The following is a 16,365-nucleotide window of genomic DNA, read 5'->3' as shown; positions in this document are numbered from 1 at the left end:
TCAGTCCGCTTCCCCCGGGCGCTGCACACGCTCACGCGGTCCCGGCGCTGGGGCAGAGGTGCTGCTCCATCACCACCACCACGCAGCGCTGCGGCTTTGCTGCACGGTGACGGCGCGGCGCTGGAGCCGGCCCCGCTGCTTCCTCTTCCTCGCTCTCCTTCCTCCTCTCCCGTCCCTTTTGCCCGCGCCTCCCATCCCAGCACCGCGCGTGGATGGCTTCCACCTTCCCGCCCCGCTGCAGGGACGCGGGCCGGGCCGTGGTTACTCATTGCCGTGGGGCCGGGCGGAGCTCCTCGCTCGGAGCCCGGCGCGGCGGCCCCCGGTGGATCGGCGCGGGGCGGAGCGCGGGGCGGGGCGGCGCGGGTCGGCGGCGCAGAACGGCGCCGATGGCGGAGCAGCGCGTGTCGCGGTGGTACTTCGGCGGGATCGCGTCGTGCGGCGCCGCGTGCTGCACCCACCCGCTCGACCTGCTCAAGGTGCGGGCGCGGAGCCGGAGAGGCGGAGCGGCGGCCGGGGGCGGCCGCGGGGTTCGGGGCGCGGCGGACGGGAGCGACCGCCGCGAGGAGCCGCGATCCGGGGGCCGCGGGAGGGCCGAGGGGCCGCCCCGGTCGGGCCGTGCCCGAGTGGCGGCGGCGGTGCCCTCGGTGCTGGCCGCGGGCCCACTGGGCTGCGCGTCCCCGGCCAAGATGTCAGCCGGGCGCTGTGCTCCTGGCATCCCCGCCGCCGCTCAAAGGGGCCGCGCGCGGCGGCGGCTGCCAGCCCTGACCCGGCCCGCGGCGGCGGCCAGGTGGCGGCGAGCCCGGCGGGGCTGCCCGGAGCCGCGCACCCGCGTGGGACTCGGGGCTCCGTCCGCGCGGGGCTCCCGGGAAGGGCGGCGGGTCGGGAGCCGGCCGGGCGCCCTCCGTTCGCCGCCGCCGAGCCGGCGGCGCTGGGGGGAGGGTCGGCCTTTGCCCCGCGTTGTGTGAGCGAGCCGCGAGCGGCGCGGGACGGGGCTGATCGCGGAGCTTGCCTTTGGACCACAGCTACGGCGGAGAGGCCCCGGGCCGGGCAGGGGGCCAAGGGCGCTCCTCTGTGCTTGCGGACTTTGGACCCCGGGGGAACCCACCCGGCCCGGCCGCAGGTGCACGGCCCCCGCCTGCCCTGCACGGCCCCGGCTGCTATGGCACGCAGTGAGCTCCGGCTCCCAAGGCCGAGCCCTTCCTGCACAGCAGGAGCTGGATTGTACTCTCCCACCATCCCGCTGTGCGTCCCACGCTGCGATGTCCCCTGGGCTCTGACCCGCGGCACAGAGCTGCGCTGTGCTCAGGACGCACAACGGCAGAGGATGACGCAGCTCCTACATGAAGGCCCCTTTGCAGCAGCCCCGGGCAGTCCTGCTCGCTCCTGGTGCTGGTGCTGGAACTGCTGAGTTGCTCCAGTAGGGCTGCAGTGCACAGGAGCAGTGCTGCAGTGCTCTCTGCCTGTGCTCCTCCTGCAGTTCCTGGAGGCTCTGTGCCACGTGCACCCAGGGTGGCAGAAGGTCATGAAAGCAGCAGTACTGCCTGGTTCCTTCCGACCAGAGCTGTGCTGGCTGCTCACTTGCTCACGTGTTTCTGGGTCATCCCACCGGTGATGCACTCCAGGGCTTTCCTTGGTCGATTGCACACCATGGCATTGCCCAGTGCAGTGCTCCTGCAGCCACTCGAGTTGGCAGCCACATGGGAGGGGCAGTGCTCAGCGCTCCACCTCCTGCATCTCCACCCATGTGCTCCTGGGCCGAGCCAGGAAAGGTTCCAAGCGCTCCTTGGATACGGGCTGGGGGCAGCCCAGAGCTGCAGCAGCTCACAGTGTGCTGAGAAGCTCCAGGAGCTGCCCGCTGTGGGGCAGTGCCCTGACACCTCCAGGTTTTGCCCCAGGTCCACCTGCAGACGCAGCAGGAGGTGAAGATGCGGATGATGGGGATGGCGCTGCGCGTGGTCCGCACCGACGGCGTCCTGGCGCTGTACAACGGGCTGAGCGCATCGCTGTGCCGCCAGGTGGGTGCTGCCAGGTGGGTGCTGCCAGGTTGGTGCCCACACTGCAGGGCTGGGCAGCAGGGCCCAGCAGGACGCCCTCCCTCTCCTCCAGATGACGTACTCCCTGACCCGCTTCGCCATCTATGAGACTGCGAGAGACCACTTGGGCCGTGGCAGCCAGGGGCCTCCCCCCTTCTATCAGAAAGTGCTGCTGGGAGCGGTGGGAGGTGAGCAGGGTGGTGGGATCCCTCTGGTTCCCTGAGGCTGGAGGAACCCTGAGCACAGCTGTGCTTTGGCTGCAGGCTTCACTGGTGGCTTTGTGGGGACCCCAGCGGACATGGTGAACGTCAGGTTGGTTCTGCCTGTGCTGCTGTGCTCTTCTCCCTCTTCCTGATGCCTCTCCTGCCCTGCCCCCCTGCAATCACAGCAGGTCCTGGTGGGGATATCCAGGTCTGGAAGGACAAAAGTTGTTCCAGTGGAACGGCCCCAAGCGGGGCCCTGGAGGGTTGGTTTTTGTCCTTTGGGAAGGAGCTGCAGCCCTGAGCAGAGCCCAGCTCAGAGCTGCAGAGGGGCAGGGGTCTTCCCCCACCACAGCCACCCATAAAGACGTGACACCCCCCTGCTCTGCCTTGCAGGATGCAGAACGATGTCAAGCAGCCGGCCCACCTGCGGCGCAAGTGAGTGGAGAGTGGGTGCTGCAGGGCTGGGGGAAGACAGTGCTCTGGGGGGCAGCAGATGGGGGAATCTCAGCCCCTGACATCTCCCCCTCTTGCTCCTTGCAGCTATTCCCATGCCCTGGATGGCATGTACCGCGTCCTGCGGGAAGGTGAGGCTGTGTTGGCAGCGGGGAGAAACAGCAGTGGAGAGGGGAGGGGATGGGACAGCCATGGGTTTGCAGGGCTGAGGGCATCACTGCAGCACCTGGCTGTGGCACAGGGCATGGCAGCACACTCACACTGCAGTGAGAGGCACTGTCTGGGAGCTGCTGGGAAAAACGAGCTGAAGCAGGCTGGGGGAATGAGCAGCAGTGGGAGGGGATGGAGCTGACCTGAAGGGACTCCATTCCTGTGGGCCTGGCATATGCACTGCTGTCACATACAGTGCTTGACATGAAATGCTGGAGAGGGGTGGGGAAGGAGGCTCCTGGGGGGGAAGGAGTACCAGCAGTGCCCCAGGACTGTGCTCGTCCCGTCCGCAGAGGGTTTGAGGAAGCTGTTCTCGGGAGCAACGATGGCATCCAGCCGAGGGGCCCTGGTCACCGTGGGGCAGGTAGGATGGTGGAGCCAGGGGTTGGGGCAGTGCATGGCACAACAGGGAGGGATGTGCACTAATAGCTTATCCCTGCAGCTTTCCTGTTATGACCAAGCCAAGCAGCTTGTCCTCACCACCGGGCTGCTGTCGGACAACATCTTCACGCACTTCCTGGCCAGTTTCATCGCTGTGAGCAGGGCGGGGGGCAGCGCTGGGGATGGGGCTGTCTGTAGCTGGGCTCAGGGCTCAGGGTGGTGTTCCAGGGCTCAGATGGAGCACAGAGGCTCCTGTGCCTCTCCCTGCACTGGGTCATACCCCGGAGCCATCATCCTGCATGGCAGAGCCATGATCCCGGTGCCTCCTGCAGGGTGGATGTGCCACATTCCTGTGCCAGCCCCTGGATGTGCTGAAGACGCGCCTCATGAACTCCCAGGGCGAGTATCGGGTGAGTGACCCCCCCTGCAGCTCCCAGCCCCTTCCTGCAGTGCCTCATCAGCTCTCCCTCTCTTGCCCCAGGGTGTCGTGCACTGTGCCATGGAGACTGCCAAGCTCGGCCCGCTCGCCTTCTACAAGGTGTGTGAGTGCAAGGGGAGGTCGGGCAGGAATGGAGGTCAGTGTCCATAGCAGTGTTGGGATGGAGCTCTCAGGGCTGTGCAGCCATGGTCCTGTGCCAGGCCCTGGAGCATGAGGTTCCTTCCAGATGCAGCCAGTCTGGTGTTTCCCCATCACAGCTGTTCTGCACGGCCATCCCCACCTTCCAGCACACTGCTTCCCCTGGTCGAGCTGCAGGCAATTTTGGTCCAAGTGGAAGCATGCACTGACTGCCTTCTCACTGTCCCATTGCAGGGCTTCGTTCCCGCTGCCATTCGCCTCATTCCTCACACCGTCCTTACCTTTGTCTTCCTGGAACAGCTGCGAAAATACTTTGGGATCAAAGTGGTCACCTGAGTAGGAGGGCCGGACCCTGCTCCCTGGGACCGCAGAACCCCCCCACCGCCCTGGGCCGGGGCTGTCCCCTCCCCACATCCCTGCACCCGGGGCCGGCCGGTCCCAGCCCCCATCCCACATCCTCCTCCATTTTCAGCACCTCTGTTACCTCTGGGACGTCCCTGGGCCTCGTCCCCTCTGCACTGCACCTTCCCCTACCGTGGCTCTGCCCTCCCTTGCCGGGGTGGCTTCAGTCCGGTCCCGGTGCACAGCGTCGTGCCTCTGCCTGGGCTCAGCTCGCAGCGGGAGGGGCTGGCGGGGGCTGTTTTGCTGTGCCCAGGCTGCAGCCGGGACCTGTGCAGAGCAGCGCTGCGTGCAGGGGGCTCCCAGCTCCCACCTCTCCTGCGGCAGCAAAGGTGGACATGGAGCAACGGTGGAGGTGGGCTTGGCGCACGTAAGCATTGCCCGCTGAGTGCCTCTGTCTTCCTCTACTCCTCCGCTGTCCCCGTGCAGCCAAAACGGGTCCGTCCGTCCCCCCCCCCGTCTCCCGCTCAGCCAAAACTCCCCAGCGCCCGCCGGCCGCTGGGCTCTTCAGGGATTGTGCCTTATACCAATGATAAAGAAAGGACCTGGGGGGGGGCGTGGGGCGGCCGCGCTGCCTTGCTGTGCTCCTGTCGCTGCCTACATCACCGTCCCCGAGCCCTGCAGTGTCCGTCCTGCCCTGCTGCTCCACGCACTGAGGTGCCCAACACCCCCCCCCGCCTTGCAGCCCCCCCCCGCCCTACTCTGCCTGCACGGGGGCTGCGGGCATCGCCCTCTGCACGCGCAGCGCTGTGCAGAGTGGCCCCGAGGGATCAAAGAACTGGAATAGCTGTGACCGTAATGTATAATAAATAAACAGCGGAACAACCGCGGCTCCTGATCGCGTGGGGAGGGGAGAGCGGGGGGTGCGGTGCTCCCTCCCCCCCAGAGCTGCACTCCCGTAGGAGCGGAGGTGATGGGGGGGTTCCGGGCTCACCCCCTCGGCACCGCACGGAACGGGGCCGTCCCTGCCCCGAGGTCACCTCCCAGCGCCGGGCGGGGGAGCCGCGGCCGGGCCGTGCTCGGGGCAGCGCGGGGTTCCGGGCAGAGCCGTGCCAAGGGTCCGTGTCTGCTGGCTGCAGCTCCGTCCTGGACGTGACGCTAATTGGGCCGCGGCGGGCGGAACGGAGCCAGCCTGGGACAGCAGAGAAGTGAAAGCTCGTCACCTTAACGAAGCCTAATGATGCCGGCTGGCATCGCCGCTTTGTTCCGGTGCCCGGCGCCGTGCGGGAGCCGCGGGGCAGGTGCGGGGCGATGCGGTGCTTCTCCCCGGGGCCGGCGCCGAGCGGCAGTGGGGATCCACCGCCCCGAGGATCGGAGCAGCGCTCCCTTCCGCCGGCCCCGCGTTCCCGTGCCCCGACCGCGTCCCTCGGAGCGCGGCAGCCCTCTGCCAGCGGGGGTTGCGTTCCCCTCAGCCCGGCTCCTCCGCCCCCGTTTCCCGCAGCCCCCCGAGCGGCCCCAGGTGAACGCGCTGTGCTCCGCTCCGGAGGCTCGGCCCGACCCGGGCTCGGGGGATGCCGCGGCCGCTCCGGGCCGTGTTTACCTGGCCGCGCTCTGCCAGGACAGCGTATGGCAAACACAGACCCGACACCGCCAGCGGAGGCCGGAACGAGAGGGTCCGCGCAGCTCTCGGCCTCCCCGCGGGGATCCGTCCGGGCGCGGGGTCAGCCCCGTTACCACGGTCAGGAGCCACCAGCTCCGGGCACCGGCAGGGACCTCTCACCTCCCGACGCCGGGACTGGGACGGGACCACCGCTCAGACGGAGCCGGGGCGCAGCGAGGGGGGCGAGAGGATCCGCAGCGCCGGGAGCGGAGAGCAGCCCCGGCGTCGGGGTTGAACCGACAAAGACGCGCTCGGTCGCATCCTTCCGCATCCCTCCCGCACGGGGCCGGTGCTCTTCCGCCTGTCCTCGCCGCTGCGCCGGGCGGCACCGGGCTGCTCAGCACCGGGACGGAACGGAGCGGAGGAGGCAGAATCGGGACCGCAGGCGGTGACACGCGCGGTCGCTCGCAGCTCCCGGGAGTTTTCGCCTGTGCCGGTCGAAACACCGGGAGGGGGCACCGGGCCGCGCCCCCTCCACCCCCCCCGTGCCAGCGGGAGGAGCGGGGCGGCGAGAAGAGGCTTCTCTCCCACGATCCCTCCCCCCGCGACGGTCCCTCCCCCCCGAGTCGCCACCGCCGCCGCCGCTGCGGCTCCGGCAAAAGTTTTCGCCGGAGCGGCCGAGCGCGCCGGTCCCGGTCCCGGTCTCCGCCAGCACCGAGATGCGCCCGGGAGCCGCCGCCAGTCCAACCCCGACAGGTACGGACTGCGGGGAGGGAGGGAGGGAGAGAGGGGAGCGCCCGCACAGCACCGGCGGACACCGCACCGTGAGCTCGGGGAGCGGCAGTGCGACTCCGGGGAACAGCCCGAGCCCCGACGGGGCTGAGCCCGAGGCGGAGGGCCCTGGTCCCGGCTCCGGTCTCGCTCTCCGTCCGGCTCGGTGCCCCCGGGAAGGGTTCTGCCGTCGGGTATCTCGGTGCTCGCTGCTGCCGTGGCCGCTGTGTAACCACACCGGGTGATTGGCACCGATCGGGTTCGGGCTCCCGGGAGCATCTCCCTAATCTCCCTTAGGTGCTTCTGCCTGGGTGGTTACCACCGGGCTCCGACTGCGGGCACAACGGTGATTTCGTGCTGGGCAGAAGCAGGGGATACTTTCCCACCTTCGTGCTGCTCCCCAGGCTCCCTGGTGCCGCAGAGGCCCACGGCGAGTGCCCTTTGTGACTCTGTCCCGAGCTCTGCTGTGTCAACACGGTGTTGGTAAATGGCTTTGTTTAACGAGGACATGTTGGGTATGTGACCTTGCCGGCCTGGCGGCTGCATGCGCATCCCCAAAGCAACAGCAGAGCTCACCTCTGCCCGGCACAGCGCTTCCCAGCCCGGCTGCTCCCTCGAGGTGGCGCGGGGAGAGCAGGGCACGCCACTGCCAAGCCAGCTCTGCATGCAGAGAGCAGAAGACAAGCAGTGGCTGCTGCCCACCCCGTGTCCTCCCCACACCTCGCTGTGTCCTGTGCCGTGCCCACCATGCGCACTGTGGGTGTCCTGACCCGTGCCAAGTTCAGCCTTTACCCCCGTGATATTCTCAGCTTTATCTGTGCATCCACAGGAAAATTCTGAGCCCGCAGTCCCCCTCCTCACCACGTTAGTGCCGCCCCAGCTGCGAGCTCCCATCCTTCCCACCAATCCCCGCTCCTTTCCATGTACTGTGATGCAGATTTTTTTTTTTTTCATGTTCTGTTGCCTGGAGAGGGAAAGAGAAAAAGACAGAGCGGAGAAGAGGCAAAATATGGATTAAAAATAGTTAATGAAAAAATGTGACCGCAAGCTCTGAGCAGCAGCGCAGTGTTGAGACCAGCTGTGGAGCACAGCTCAGCTCCACACAGCTCAGCACCCGTGCACCTCGCTGTGCCAGGCAGGGGCAGGGGCTGGGGGGGCAGAAACAGGGGAGGCACGGAGCCCCTGTGTTCTTCCTTTGCATTCTGCCCACCCGTCTGCATGCAAAGCCCCCATGCCCTACAGGGCTGTGTTGGGCTCTGCCCAGCAGCTGGATGGGAGCGCTGCCCGCAGCCCCACAGAACCACTTTGAGATGAGGACACCCTCCTGGGATGGGGCAGCTGTGTGCAGGGTCACTGCGTGTTTGCAGCCCTGCTGCAGCTCGCTCCTCTCTGATGTACCCTGAAGCTGTTCCCAGTGCTCATCACTGGTGTGAGTCAGGCCAGATAGGAGTGTGCTGAGCCCCCAGAGCGGGTGCACGTGCACACACGCCTGTCTGCACTGACCTTTTCCTGAGCTTTTCCCACTCCTCTGCTTCCCCTGTGACATGCTGCCCACACGTGTCGCCCGCTGTGTCTCTTGTACTGTCCTCCTGTTTCACGTCCCAGTTCATGCAGTGTGATGAACTAGACAAACCCATCTCTCCAGACAGAGCCACACTGCTGTGGGTGCAGCACCCCTCTGTGCCCCACACTGCCTCTGTCTGATCCCTGCACTCCCCTCTTCACACGGGGCAGCTGCAAGAGATGCCATCCCCTTCCCCTTCAGCAGTCCTGGAGGTGATGCAAACAGCCTTGTCCCGATGGCTGATTGCTGCTTGTTTACATCCTTTGTTGCTGTTGACGAAAATGCTGTCAGGGCTGGTTTGGGTTTTCTTGGTCCAAAGTGACACAGAACTCAGTGCTGTTGGTGCTGCGTGACGTCGGCTTTCCGTGTGCTGCTGCTCGATGTTTCCGCCATCATGCAGCTCTGTGCAAATGAGCTGTGGTCGTTCAGTGTGAGGGGTGCCCCAGGCAGCTCAGCTGTTCCTCTGCAGCCCAAGTTCCTCACGCTCGCTTTGCAGAGGACAGATGGGGGTTGGAGCCATGGGAGTTGCAAGTGGGGAACAGGAGGCGTCCTGGAGCTCAGGAACAGTGCAGACGGAGGCAGCATGGGGTGCAGGCGACCTCTCCAGCGCAGGCATCTCTGGGCGCTGCTTGTCCCATTCACTGCCATGCTGGGAGGAGAGAGGAGCAGTGTCTGCTGGGCCCGGTTAGTGCTGGCATTGCATCAGCCCTGGCCCTCCACCGTCCCCTCCCTTGCCAAGTGCCAAAGCCCCCGCTGTGCTGCCTTGTAGCTCAAAGCGCAAAGCCAAGCCAGCCGTGGAAAGTGCTGCATTAGTGCACCAGGGTCTAATCCCAGGGTCAGGAGGATGGCAGCCCCCACCACCACCTCCGGAGCTCTCAGCTGTGTGTTCCCAGTCCAGCCCTGGGGATCAGGGGGATGAGAACTGCACAGAGGGACCGGGCTCTGCAGGCAGCACCAGGCTCTGTGCAGGGCTCTGATGTACCAGGCTGCTCACGGGTCACGTTGCAGATGCCCATGAGTGTCCCCATGGAGGCTTCCCCAAGCCACTGATCCATGTAGCAATGAGCTGCAACAATCCCAGATGTGGAGCTCATTCCCTTCCCATGTGAAAGCAGCCCCAGCTGGGGGGTGGACGGGACGGTGCCAGGCTGTGTGCCCACAGGGACAACATCCCACCACGTGTGCGGGGATAAACGTGTGCTCATCCATCCCCAGAGCCTTGCTGCAATGCCGCGTGCTGGGGCTGCGGGGCAGGGATGAGGCAGGGCTGGGCAGGGCACACTGTGGTCTCCCAGGGGCTGGTCACACCCAGTCCCTAGCTGGGTTCTGTCCCCTTTCCCAGCACTGTGTTTCCCTTTCCTCCTCTCCTGCCTGTGGGCACAAGGTCTCCGCTTTGCTGCTGCGGGCAGTGCGGTGTTTGCAGCCCGTCCTCCCCCAGGGTCAGCAGCCTCAGAGACATGACACAGGGACATGCTGCATTACCCAACACCAGCATGGGGCAAAAGTCCCCTGTGCTTCCTGCAGTCCCAACAGATGCACCCACCCATATGGTGGGGGCTTGGTGCCTGTGGCTCAGAGCGAGGGGGAATGTAGTGCCTGGAGCCACCCAGCAAAATGGAGACTGTGACATAGTCTGGGTCCATCCTACAGTGTCACCTCCACTGACAATGGATGGGGACAGGGGCATTTTGTTCCTGGTGGCCACAGCACACCCAGCAGGAGCACCACAAGTAGTGGTGCTGGCACTCCCAGCTCCTGGGACGTTCTCAGTGCTGCTGACAGCCTGAGACCCACTGTACCAGCCCCAGAGAGCCAGACCGAGCAGCACTTGGCTCCTCCATACCCTCACTTACCAGGAACAGCTGCATCTCCCAGAGTGTGGCTGCTGGGGAGGGGGGCCGCAAAGCTCCACGGGCAGCTGGGACAAAGGGCTGGGCAGGGCTCTGCTGCAGGGCCAGGGTGCATTGATGTGCAGAAGATTGATGTGCAGGAGCGTGACTGCCCCACGCGCCAGGACCCCTCACCCAGTGCAGTCTGCCCAGTTTGGCCACAGCATGGCCCCAGGGCGTGGGGAGCACTGCCAGCCGGGAGGGGAGTCTAGGGCAGAGGGCTGCCCATGCTAAATCCCACTGCAGCAACTAAAAATAGTGCTGCCTCTGCCCCAGAGCTGCCTGCCCAGCTTGAGAGGGGCTGCCAGCACATCCACTGCCATGCCCCGAAGAAGTGCTTCCCCCCGGTGCAGGGATGCTCAGGGCAGGGCTGGGCACTTGGAGGTTCCTGTGGAGCACGGCTGACAGCAGGAGGGGGCTGGTGAGGTGGAAGGATGGGGATGCTGCTGTGGGCAGGTGACTGGACGGTGCCTATCAGTGAAGGTCCCAGAGCCCACCCAGTGAGTTCTGTCTGTCCTCGGGGCCGTGTCCTGTTCTGGGACTGCCTAAATAAGGCGCATGCTGTCAGGTCTCGCTCCCCGAGTCACATCTGCAGCGCCATGGGCTGATTAATGAGCTTCTCAGGCAGCCGCTTGCAACATGGTGAGTGGGTCTGCATGGAGGAAACACGACTTTCCCAGGGATAAAAATAGGCAGAGCAGAGCGGCGAGCCCTGGGAGCGATGGCTGGAGGGGAGCCATGGAGAGGCCGGGGCTCAGCAGTGCTGCAGCATCAGCTCCCACACTGCCCCCTTGTCAGAAGAGCTGAAATCCCGTTCAGAAGCCCCATAACCGGCTTAAGGGGGATGGAGGGAGTTATGGCTCCTCGTGAGCCAGGCTTTGTGCATGAGCTCCTGGATGCCGTGTCGGATGAGGCTCCCCATTGCTGGGAGCAATGGAGCTGGCAGCAGAGCCAACATGGGGCCACACAGCCCCATGAGCTGGGGATCCCTGTGGTTATCCCCACAGCCACCTCCGTTCCCACTGCGTGCCAGGGCTGGGAGACCCATGGGGCGAGGGATGTGGTGCACTGATGTGCCGGCACCATGGATGTCCTGACTGCCTCACAGAGTTCTGGGCTGTCGGAGATCAGCACTGATGCACATCAGGCACCAGCACTGATTGGGAGGGGGGGGCTTAGCTCAGGTCTGTGAGCAGAGGGTGGGTCAGGGGGCCCTAGGAGCCTGAGAGCTCTCCCATTGTGAGGGGTCCACCCCATGCAAGCAAGTCACGTCCGAGTGTGGCTGTGCTCCAACTGCTCAAGGCTGATGAAAGAAGCAAGGGTGGCTGGGTTTGCTCTGGGAAGGCAGAAAGATGACTGGGGGCTGTGACAATGCTGTCCTGGGGAGGAAATGGCAGATACTAAAGAGCTGCAGGCTAATGAGAAAGAACACAAAGAAACAGTTGAAAGTTAAAGGCAGGTGGAGAACGGGGATGTGAGCATGGCAGTGGCAGCTCTGCTCACCTCACAGCACATCCCCAGCTGTGCCCCAGGATGGGTCCCACTGCACATCCCTGTGACTCATCCTCTCATGCAGGGTTGCCCGTGTGCCAGGGCCCTCACCGCCAGGGCAGAGGAGCTGCCGAGGGCCGGTAGGAAGCCAGCACCCACTCCCCATGCAGCTTGTGGCCTGGTGGAGGCATGTCCCAGCCACATCTTCTCGCCCTCCTGCTGCTGCTGCTCTGCTGCCAGGTAAGGATGGGCTCCCAGAGACACTGCCCATGGCAGACTATGGCTATGCCACGCTGTACAGAAGACTTTGTCCAATCCTGCTGTCCACACGGCAGTGTGGCACATTCATCTGTGCCTGCCCACGGCCATCCTTGAGCCTCAGGGCCATGGAATGCCTACCCCTGCCTGACCCTGGTGATGTCTCTGGTGCCTTCAGGGCCCCTCTGCCCAGATCACAAATTTCCTCTTCGAAAGCTGGAAGGCTTACAGCGAGGAGTGCCACCGCAACATGAGCCGAATGCCTGCACCTACAGGTGAGAGTGGGCACCTCACACACACCCCTGGTGTCCTGGCAGGACAGGGACCTCCTGAGGGTGGGCATGGGGTGCTGTGGGGAAGGTGACTGCGTGGTCTCCAGAGCTGACACTCCCCGTGGGCTGAGTCAGAGCACATCGCCATTCTGCCACCCCACAGAGCTGGTTTGTAACCGAACCTTTGACAAGTTCTCCTGCTGGCCCGACGCACTGCCCAACACCACCATCAATGTCTCCTGCCCCTGGTTCCTGCCCTGGTACCAGAAAGGTAACGGCAGGGCACGTGGTGGGATGGCTGAGCACGGCAGGGCTGTGTGGACATGCACACCTCTGTGCGGCTGCACGCTGCTGCGGCTGCTGCTCCGTGTCCCCTGGGCTGGCGTGCAGAGCCCAACTGTGTACCTGCAGCTGCCCCATTTCCCTCCTCCCCATGCAGTGAAGCACAGATATGTCTTCAAGACATGCGGGCCAGACGGGGAGTGGGTGACAGGCCCCAAGGGGCAGTCCCTGCGGAATGCCACACAGTGCCAGATCGACGCCGAGGACCTGGAGGCACAGGTGGGCAGCGGGCAGCAGATTTCCTGGCAGGCATAGTGCAGCCCCCGCCCAGTGCTGTTCTGCCTCATTCCTCACCTTCACCGCCTCCCTCACTCTCCAGGAAAAAATTGCCAAGACCTACGGCAGCTTCAAAGTGATGTACACTGTGGGCTACTCAGTGTCCCTGTGCGCGCTGCTGCTTGCCCTGGCCGTGCTGCTGGGCTTCAGGTGGGCACAGACAGAGGCTGCACCAGGGGGGTTTGGGGGAATGCGCACTGACAGCAGCACCCTGCCTCCCCAGCAAGCTGCACTGCATGAGGAACTACATCCACATGAACCTCTTCGCCTCCTTCATCGTGAAGGGCGTCTCCGTGCTGGTCATCGATGCCCTGCTGAAGACTCACTACAGCGACAAGATCGATGACTACAATGTGCGCATCTGGCTGAGTGATGAGGTGAGTGGGGGGCAGGGGGTTGGGGGGGGACAGACCACGGCAGGCCCTGACCCCCACCCGCAGGCTGCCGCTGGCTGCCGGGCGGCTACGGTCTTCATGCAGTATGGCATCATGGCCAACTACTGCTGGCTGCTGGTGGAGGGCATCTACCTGCACAACCTGCTGGTGGTGGCTGTTTTCTCCGAGAGGAGCTACTTCACCCTCTACCTGTGCATCGGCTGGGGTGAGCACAGCCTGCATCCCATCCCCATCCCATTCCCAATCCCTGATCTCACACCATGCCTCACCTGTCCCACCCTGTGCCTTCACTCCAGGAGCACCTGTGCTATTTCTCATCCCATGGGTCGTTGTGAAGTTTCTCTATGAAAACATCCAGTGAGTATCAGCCTGTGCCACGGGGTGTGTGGGGCACAGGGGGTACTGCTCTGCTGCCCACATGTGAGGAGCGCAGTGCCAGGTGCTGTGCCAAGCTCCAGCAGCCACCCTGACACAGGGCTGCCCTGTGGTCCCCATCCCTCTCCTCTGCAGGTGCTGGAGCACCAACCACAACATGGGTTTCTGGTGGATCCTCCGCTTTCCTGTGTTCCTGGCCATCCTGGTGAGCCCTCAGCCCACGGCTTTGCCCACCACCTCCCCTGACTCTGCCATGGCTGGGGCTGTGGCGAGTTCATGCTTACATGCCCTTCATGGACTCTCTGCCCCACCGCAGATCAACTTCTTCATCTTCATCCGCATCATCCAGATCCTCGTCTCCAAGCTCCGCGCACACCAGATGCGCTACACCGACTACAAATTCAGGTGGGCAGTGGGTGCAGCCCCAGCCCTGCGTGCCCACATGCAGGTGGTGTAGTGCCCATGGCCCTGCGCTATGGCTGCCCGCTCCGTGCAGGCTGGCCAAGTCCACGCTGACGCTGATCCCGTTGCTGGGCATCCACGAGGTCGTCTTCGCTTTCATCACGGATGAGCACGCCCAGGGCACGCTGCGCTACGTCAAGCTCTTCTTCGACCTCTTCCTCAGCTCCTTCCAGGTGAGCGCAGCAGGGCCGGGATGGCCACAGGGACATGGTGCTGGGAGGGATGGCCTGGGGCCGAGTCTAGCCGCTGCCTCTCATGCCTCTCCTGTCTCTACCCAGGGGATGCTGGTGGCCATTCTCTACTGCTTCGTCAACAAGGAGGTGAGCTGCTGGGCTGGGAGGGCTGGGAGCGGGCGTGGGATCGAGGGGCTGTGCTGATGGCGGCCATCCGCAGGTGCAGGCGGAGCTGCTGAAGCGGTGGCAGCGCTGGAAGCTGGGGAAGGACCTGGCAGAGGAGTACAAGCACACCTACAGCCACGCACCCGGTGCCCGCAACGGTGCTGGAGGCTGCGAGAAGCACCAGCTGGTGGGCGGCTGTGCCAACGGGACGGGCCGCGGCACGGCCGTGCGCTCCGGCTCCCACTACCTCGAGAGCAGCGGTGCTGCCGAGCAGCTCGCCATGGGGGAGCGGCACCACTGCTACGAGTTCCCTGAGACCACAGCCGAGAGCCACTTCTGAGCCCATGGCTGCACCTGAAGGGCTGCGGCGGACTGAGCCGTGGGGCGGCCGCTGCCCTCACCCTGGGCACTGTGGTGCAAAATGGCCCACGGACAGGGCTGGAGAAGGTGGGGAGGGGAACAGGGGTTGGGGTCTGTGGGGGCTGGGAATTTTGGGGGGGTGGGGTTCATCCTGTGGTGCTGCCCTTGTGCGCCCGCGAGACCCTCTGCACAGTGGTGTAATTTATGTCGTAACTGTGTAAATAGGTGTGGGCCCGTGCCGGGCTGCAGGGCCAGCTCTGTGTGCCTGTCTGTGGGGAATGGCCGTCCTTGGGGAGGGGGAGTGGTGACACTACCACCCCACAGGGTCCCCAGTTGTCTGTGGGTGATGGGCACATAACCCCAAGCTGGGGATGGGGCCACATAGCAGGGAGCCCCTGCACTGCTCTGCTGCCCTTATGGCCTTGCACAGGTGAGCAGGGCAGAGGCGAGGGGGGGAGGGGGCTGCAGCTCTCCTCCAGCCACTAATGAGCTCTATCAGCATTGCCAGGAACCCTTAATTAAATCATTTGGAGCTGCCCCTTCAGCCGTGCTCTCCTGAGGACGGGCAGTGGCTGCTGCTGGTGCTGAGCACTGTGGGGTCCCTGTCACCCTCAGGTTGGGTGGGCTGTCCCAAGGTCCCATGGGTCAGGCTGGGGGGGAGGTGGGGTGAGCTGGCACCCTAAGAGGCTTGTGCAGTGCACATGAGTGCTAAGCCCGGATGCCACGGCTTTAGGAACCACAATGGCTTTGTGTGGGGATTAGCACACTGCCCTGTGCCCCGGGTGCACCCAGATGGACAGACAGCTCGAGACAGCCCCATGCCCCCACAGGCCCCGGGCACACCGTCAGGACCCACACACAGCCCAGCACAAACCATGCCCACCTGCTTTCCAGGTGCTACATGACATGAGAGCAGCACCGTGCCCTGGCAGTGCCCCACTGCCACATCCCCCACTGCCCCAGCACCGGCCCCAGCCTGCCTACACCCACCAGGCTGAGGGGCTGCAGCGAGGGCAGCAGCATCAGTGGAGCCAGCGAGACGTGGGGAGGGCACTCCGCACTGATCCCAGCTGCATGGTGTTGGCCGAGCACACAGTAATTTTCCTCTGTTTACGTGACAACTTGCTGGCTGCCCAGCCGAGCTCTGCTCTGCTCACCCACCATGGGGCCAGCCCTGCGCCAGCAGCCGGGACCATGGGGCCGAGGGCCAGGGCTGCGATGGTGAGGGCGGCTCAGCCCACGGAACCACGGCACTGAGACAGCAGTGCCACGGCACGGGGTGAGCTGAGAGAGGGAATGGCAGGAATGGGGCTGGAGATAGGGACACGGATGGGGATGTGGATGGGGACAGATCTAGGGCTGCAGCGCCAGCCGCCACTTGTCCCCACGGCACTGCCGTCACCGCGGCCTCCTGATGCGGTAACGAGCCTAATTGGAGCAAATTGCTGAAGCACGAGGCGGTTTCTGGGAAGGTAAATATGGTCAATGCACAGCGCCGGCCCCAATGCCTGTTGCTCCAGTGTATCCATGGCAACACACCACTGTCCGTCCCAGTCCCCCCCCCCGCCTACCCCCTGCAGAGCCATGACACCCCACCGCGGCCAAGGTGGGGGCACGGAGTCAGTCAGCAGCCCTGGGGTCTGGCAGCACAGCACCCCAACAACACCAGCACTGTGCACCCCCCCACTCTTGAAGACACGCTTGTGTCCCATACACAACCACATCTGCATATACACACACACGCTTGTGCCGCTCACACCCACGCACAGGGCTGAC

General features: G+C 64.7%; 2 protein-coding genes across 2 annotated transcripts; both read left to right on the top strand.

Moving 5' to 3' along the window:
• The first annotated feature begins 322 nt into the window (after positions 1–322).
• SLC25A10 (solute carrier family 25 member 10) lies at positions 323–4,331 on the top strand. The gene is made up of 11 exons (XM_031598980.2): positions 323–476; positions 1,896–2,015; positions 2,107–2,221; positions 2,297–2,345; positions 2,630–2,671; positions 2,777–2,820; positions 3,193–3,263; positions 3,342–3,434; positions 3,613–3,690; positions 3,762–3,818; positions 4,092–4,331. Exons 1-11 carry the CDS (start codon positions 387–389, stop codon positions 4,191–4,193), a joined length of 861 nt encoding a protein of 286 aa, XP_031454840.2. The 5' UTR covers positions 323–386; the 3' UTR covers positions 4,194–4,331.
• Positions 4,332–6,392: 2,061 nt separating this feature from the next.
• Positions 6,393–14,843, top strand: GCGR (glucagon receptor). The gene is made up of 14 exons (XM_090121793.1): positions 6,393–6,552; positions 11,597–11,751; positions 11,948–12,044; positions 12,205–12,312; positions 12,481–12,602; positions 12,703–12,809; positions 12,883–13,036; positions 13,100–13,259; positions 13,351–13,411; positions 13,565–13,634; positions 13,746–13,834; positions 13,926–14,064; positions 14,170–14,211; positions 14,285–14,843. Exons 2-14 carry the CDS (start codon positions 11,701–11,703, stop codon positions 14,567–14,569), a joined length of 1,485 nt encoding a protein of 494 aa, XP_089977919.1. The 5' UTR covers positions 6,393–6,552; positions 11,597–11,700; the 3' UTR covers positions 14,570–14,843.
• Positions 14,844–16,365: the final 1,522 nt, after the last annotated feature.

This window comes from Phasianus colchicus, chromosome 20 (assembly GCF_987193195.1).
Source record: "Phasianus colchicus chromosome 20, bPhaCol1.hap1.1, whole genome shotgun sequence".
Classification (NCBI taxonomy): domain Eukaryota; kingdom Metazoa; phylum Chordata; class Aves; order Galliformes; family Phasianidae; genus Phasianus; species Phasianus colchicus.
The sequence above is the reverse complement of the archived record's forward strand: the minus strand, read 5'-3'. Positions and strand labels throughout refer to the sequence as shown.

What these genes read in the sequence shown, in the direction of transcription:
- SLC25A10 (XM_031598980.2), top strand. Translation starts at nt 387, where the DNA reads ATGGCGGAGCAGCGCGTGTCGCGGTGGTACTTCGGCGGGATCGCGTCG. An exon ending in CCCTGGTCACCGTGGGGCAG is followed by an intron (nt 3,264 to 3,341) that starts GTAGGATGGTGG and finishes TTATCCCTGCAG; the next exon opens with CTTTCCTGTTATGACCAAGC. An exon ending in ACTCCCAGGGCGAGTATCGG is followed by an intron (nt 3,691 to 3,761) that starts GTGAGTGACCCC and finishes CTCTTGCCCCAG; the next exon opens with GGTGTCGTGCACTGTGCCAT.
- GCGR (XM_090121793.1), top strand. Translation starts at nt 11,701, where the DNA reads ATGTCCCAGCCACATCTTCTCGCCCTCCTGCTGCTGCTGCTCTGCTGC. An exon ending in TTTCTCTATGAAAACATCCA is followed by an intron (nt 13,412 to 13,564) that starts GTGAGTATCAGC and finishes TCTCCTCTGCAG; the next exon opens with GTGCTGGAGCACCAACCACA. An exon ending in CTGTGTTCCTGGCCATCCTG is followed by an intron (nt 13,635 to 13,745) that starts GTGAGCCCTCAG and finishes GCCCCACCGCAG; the next exon opens with ATCAACTTCTTCATCTTCAT.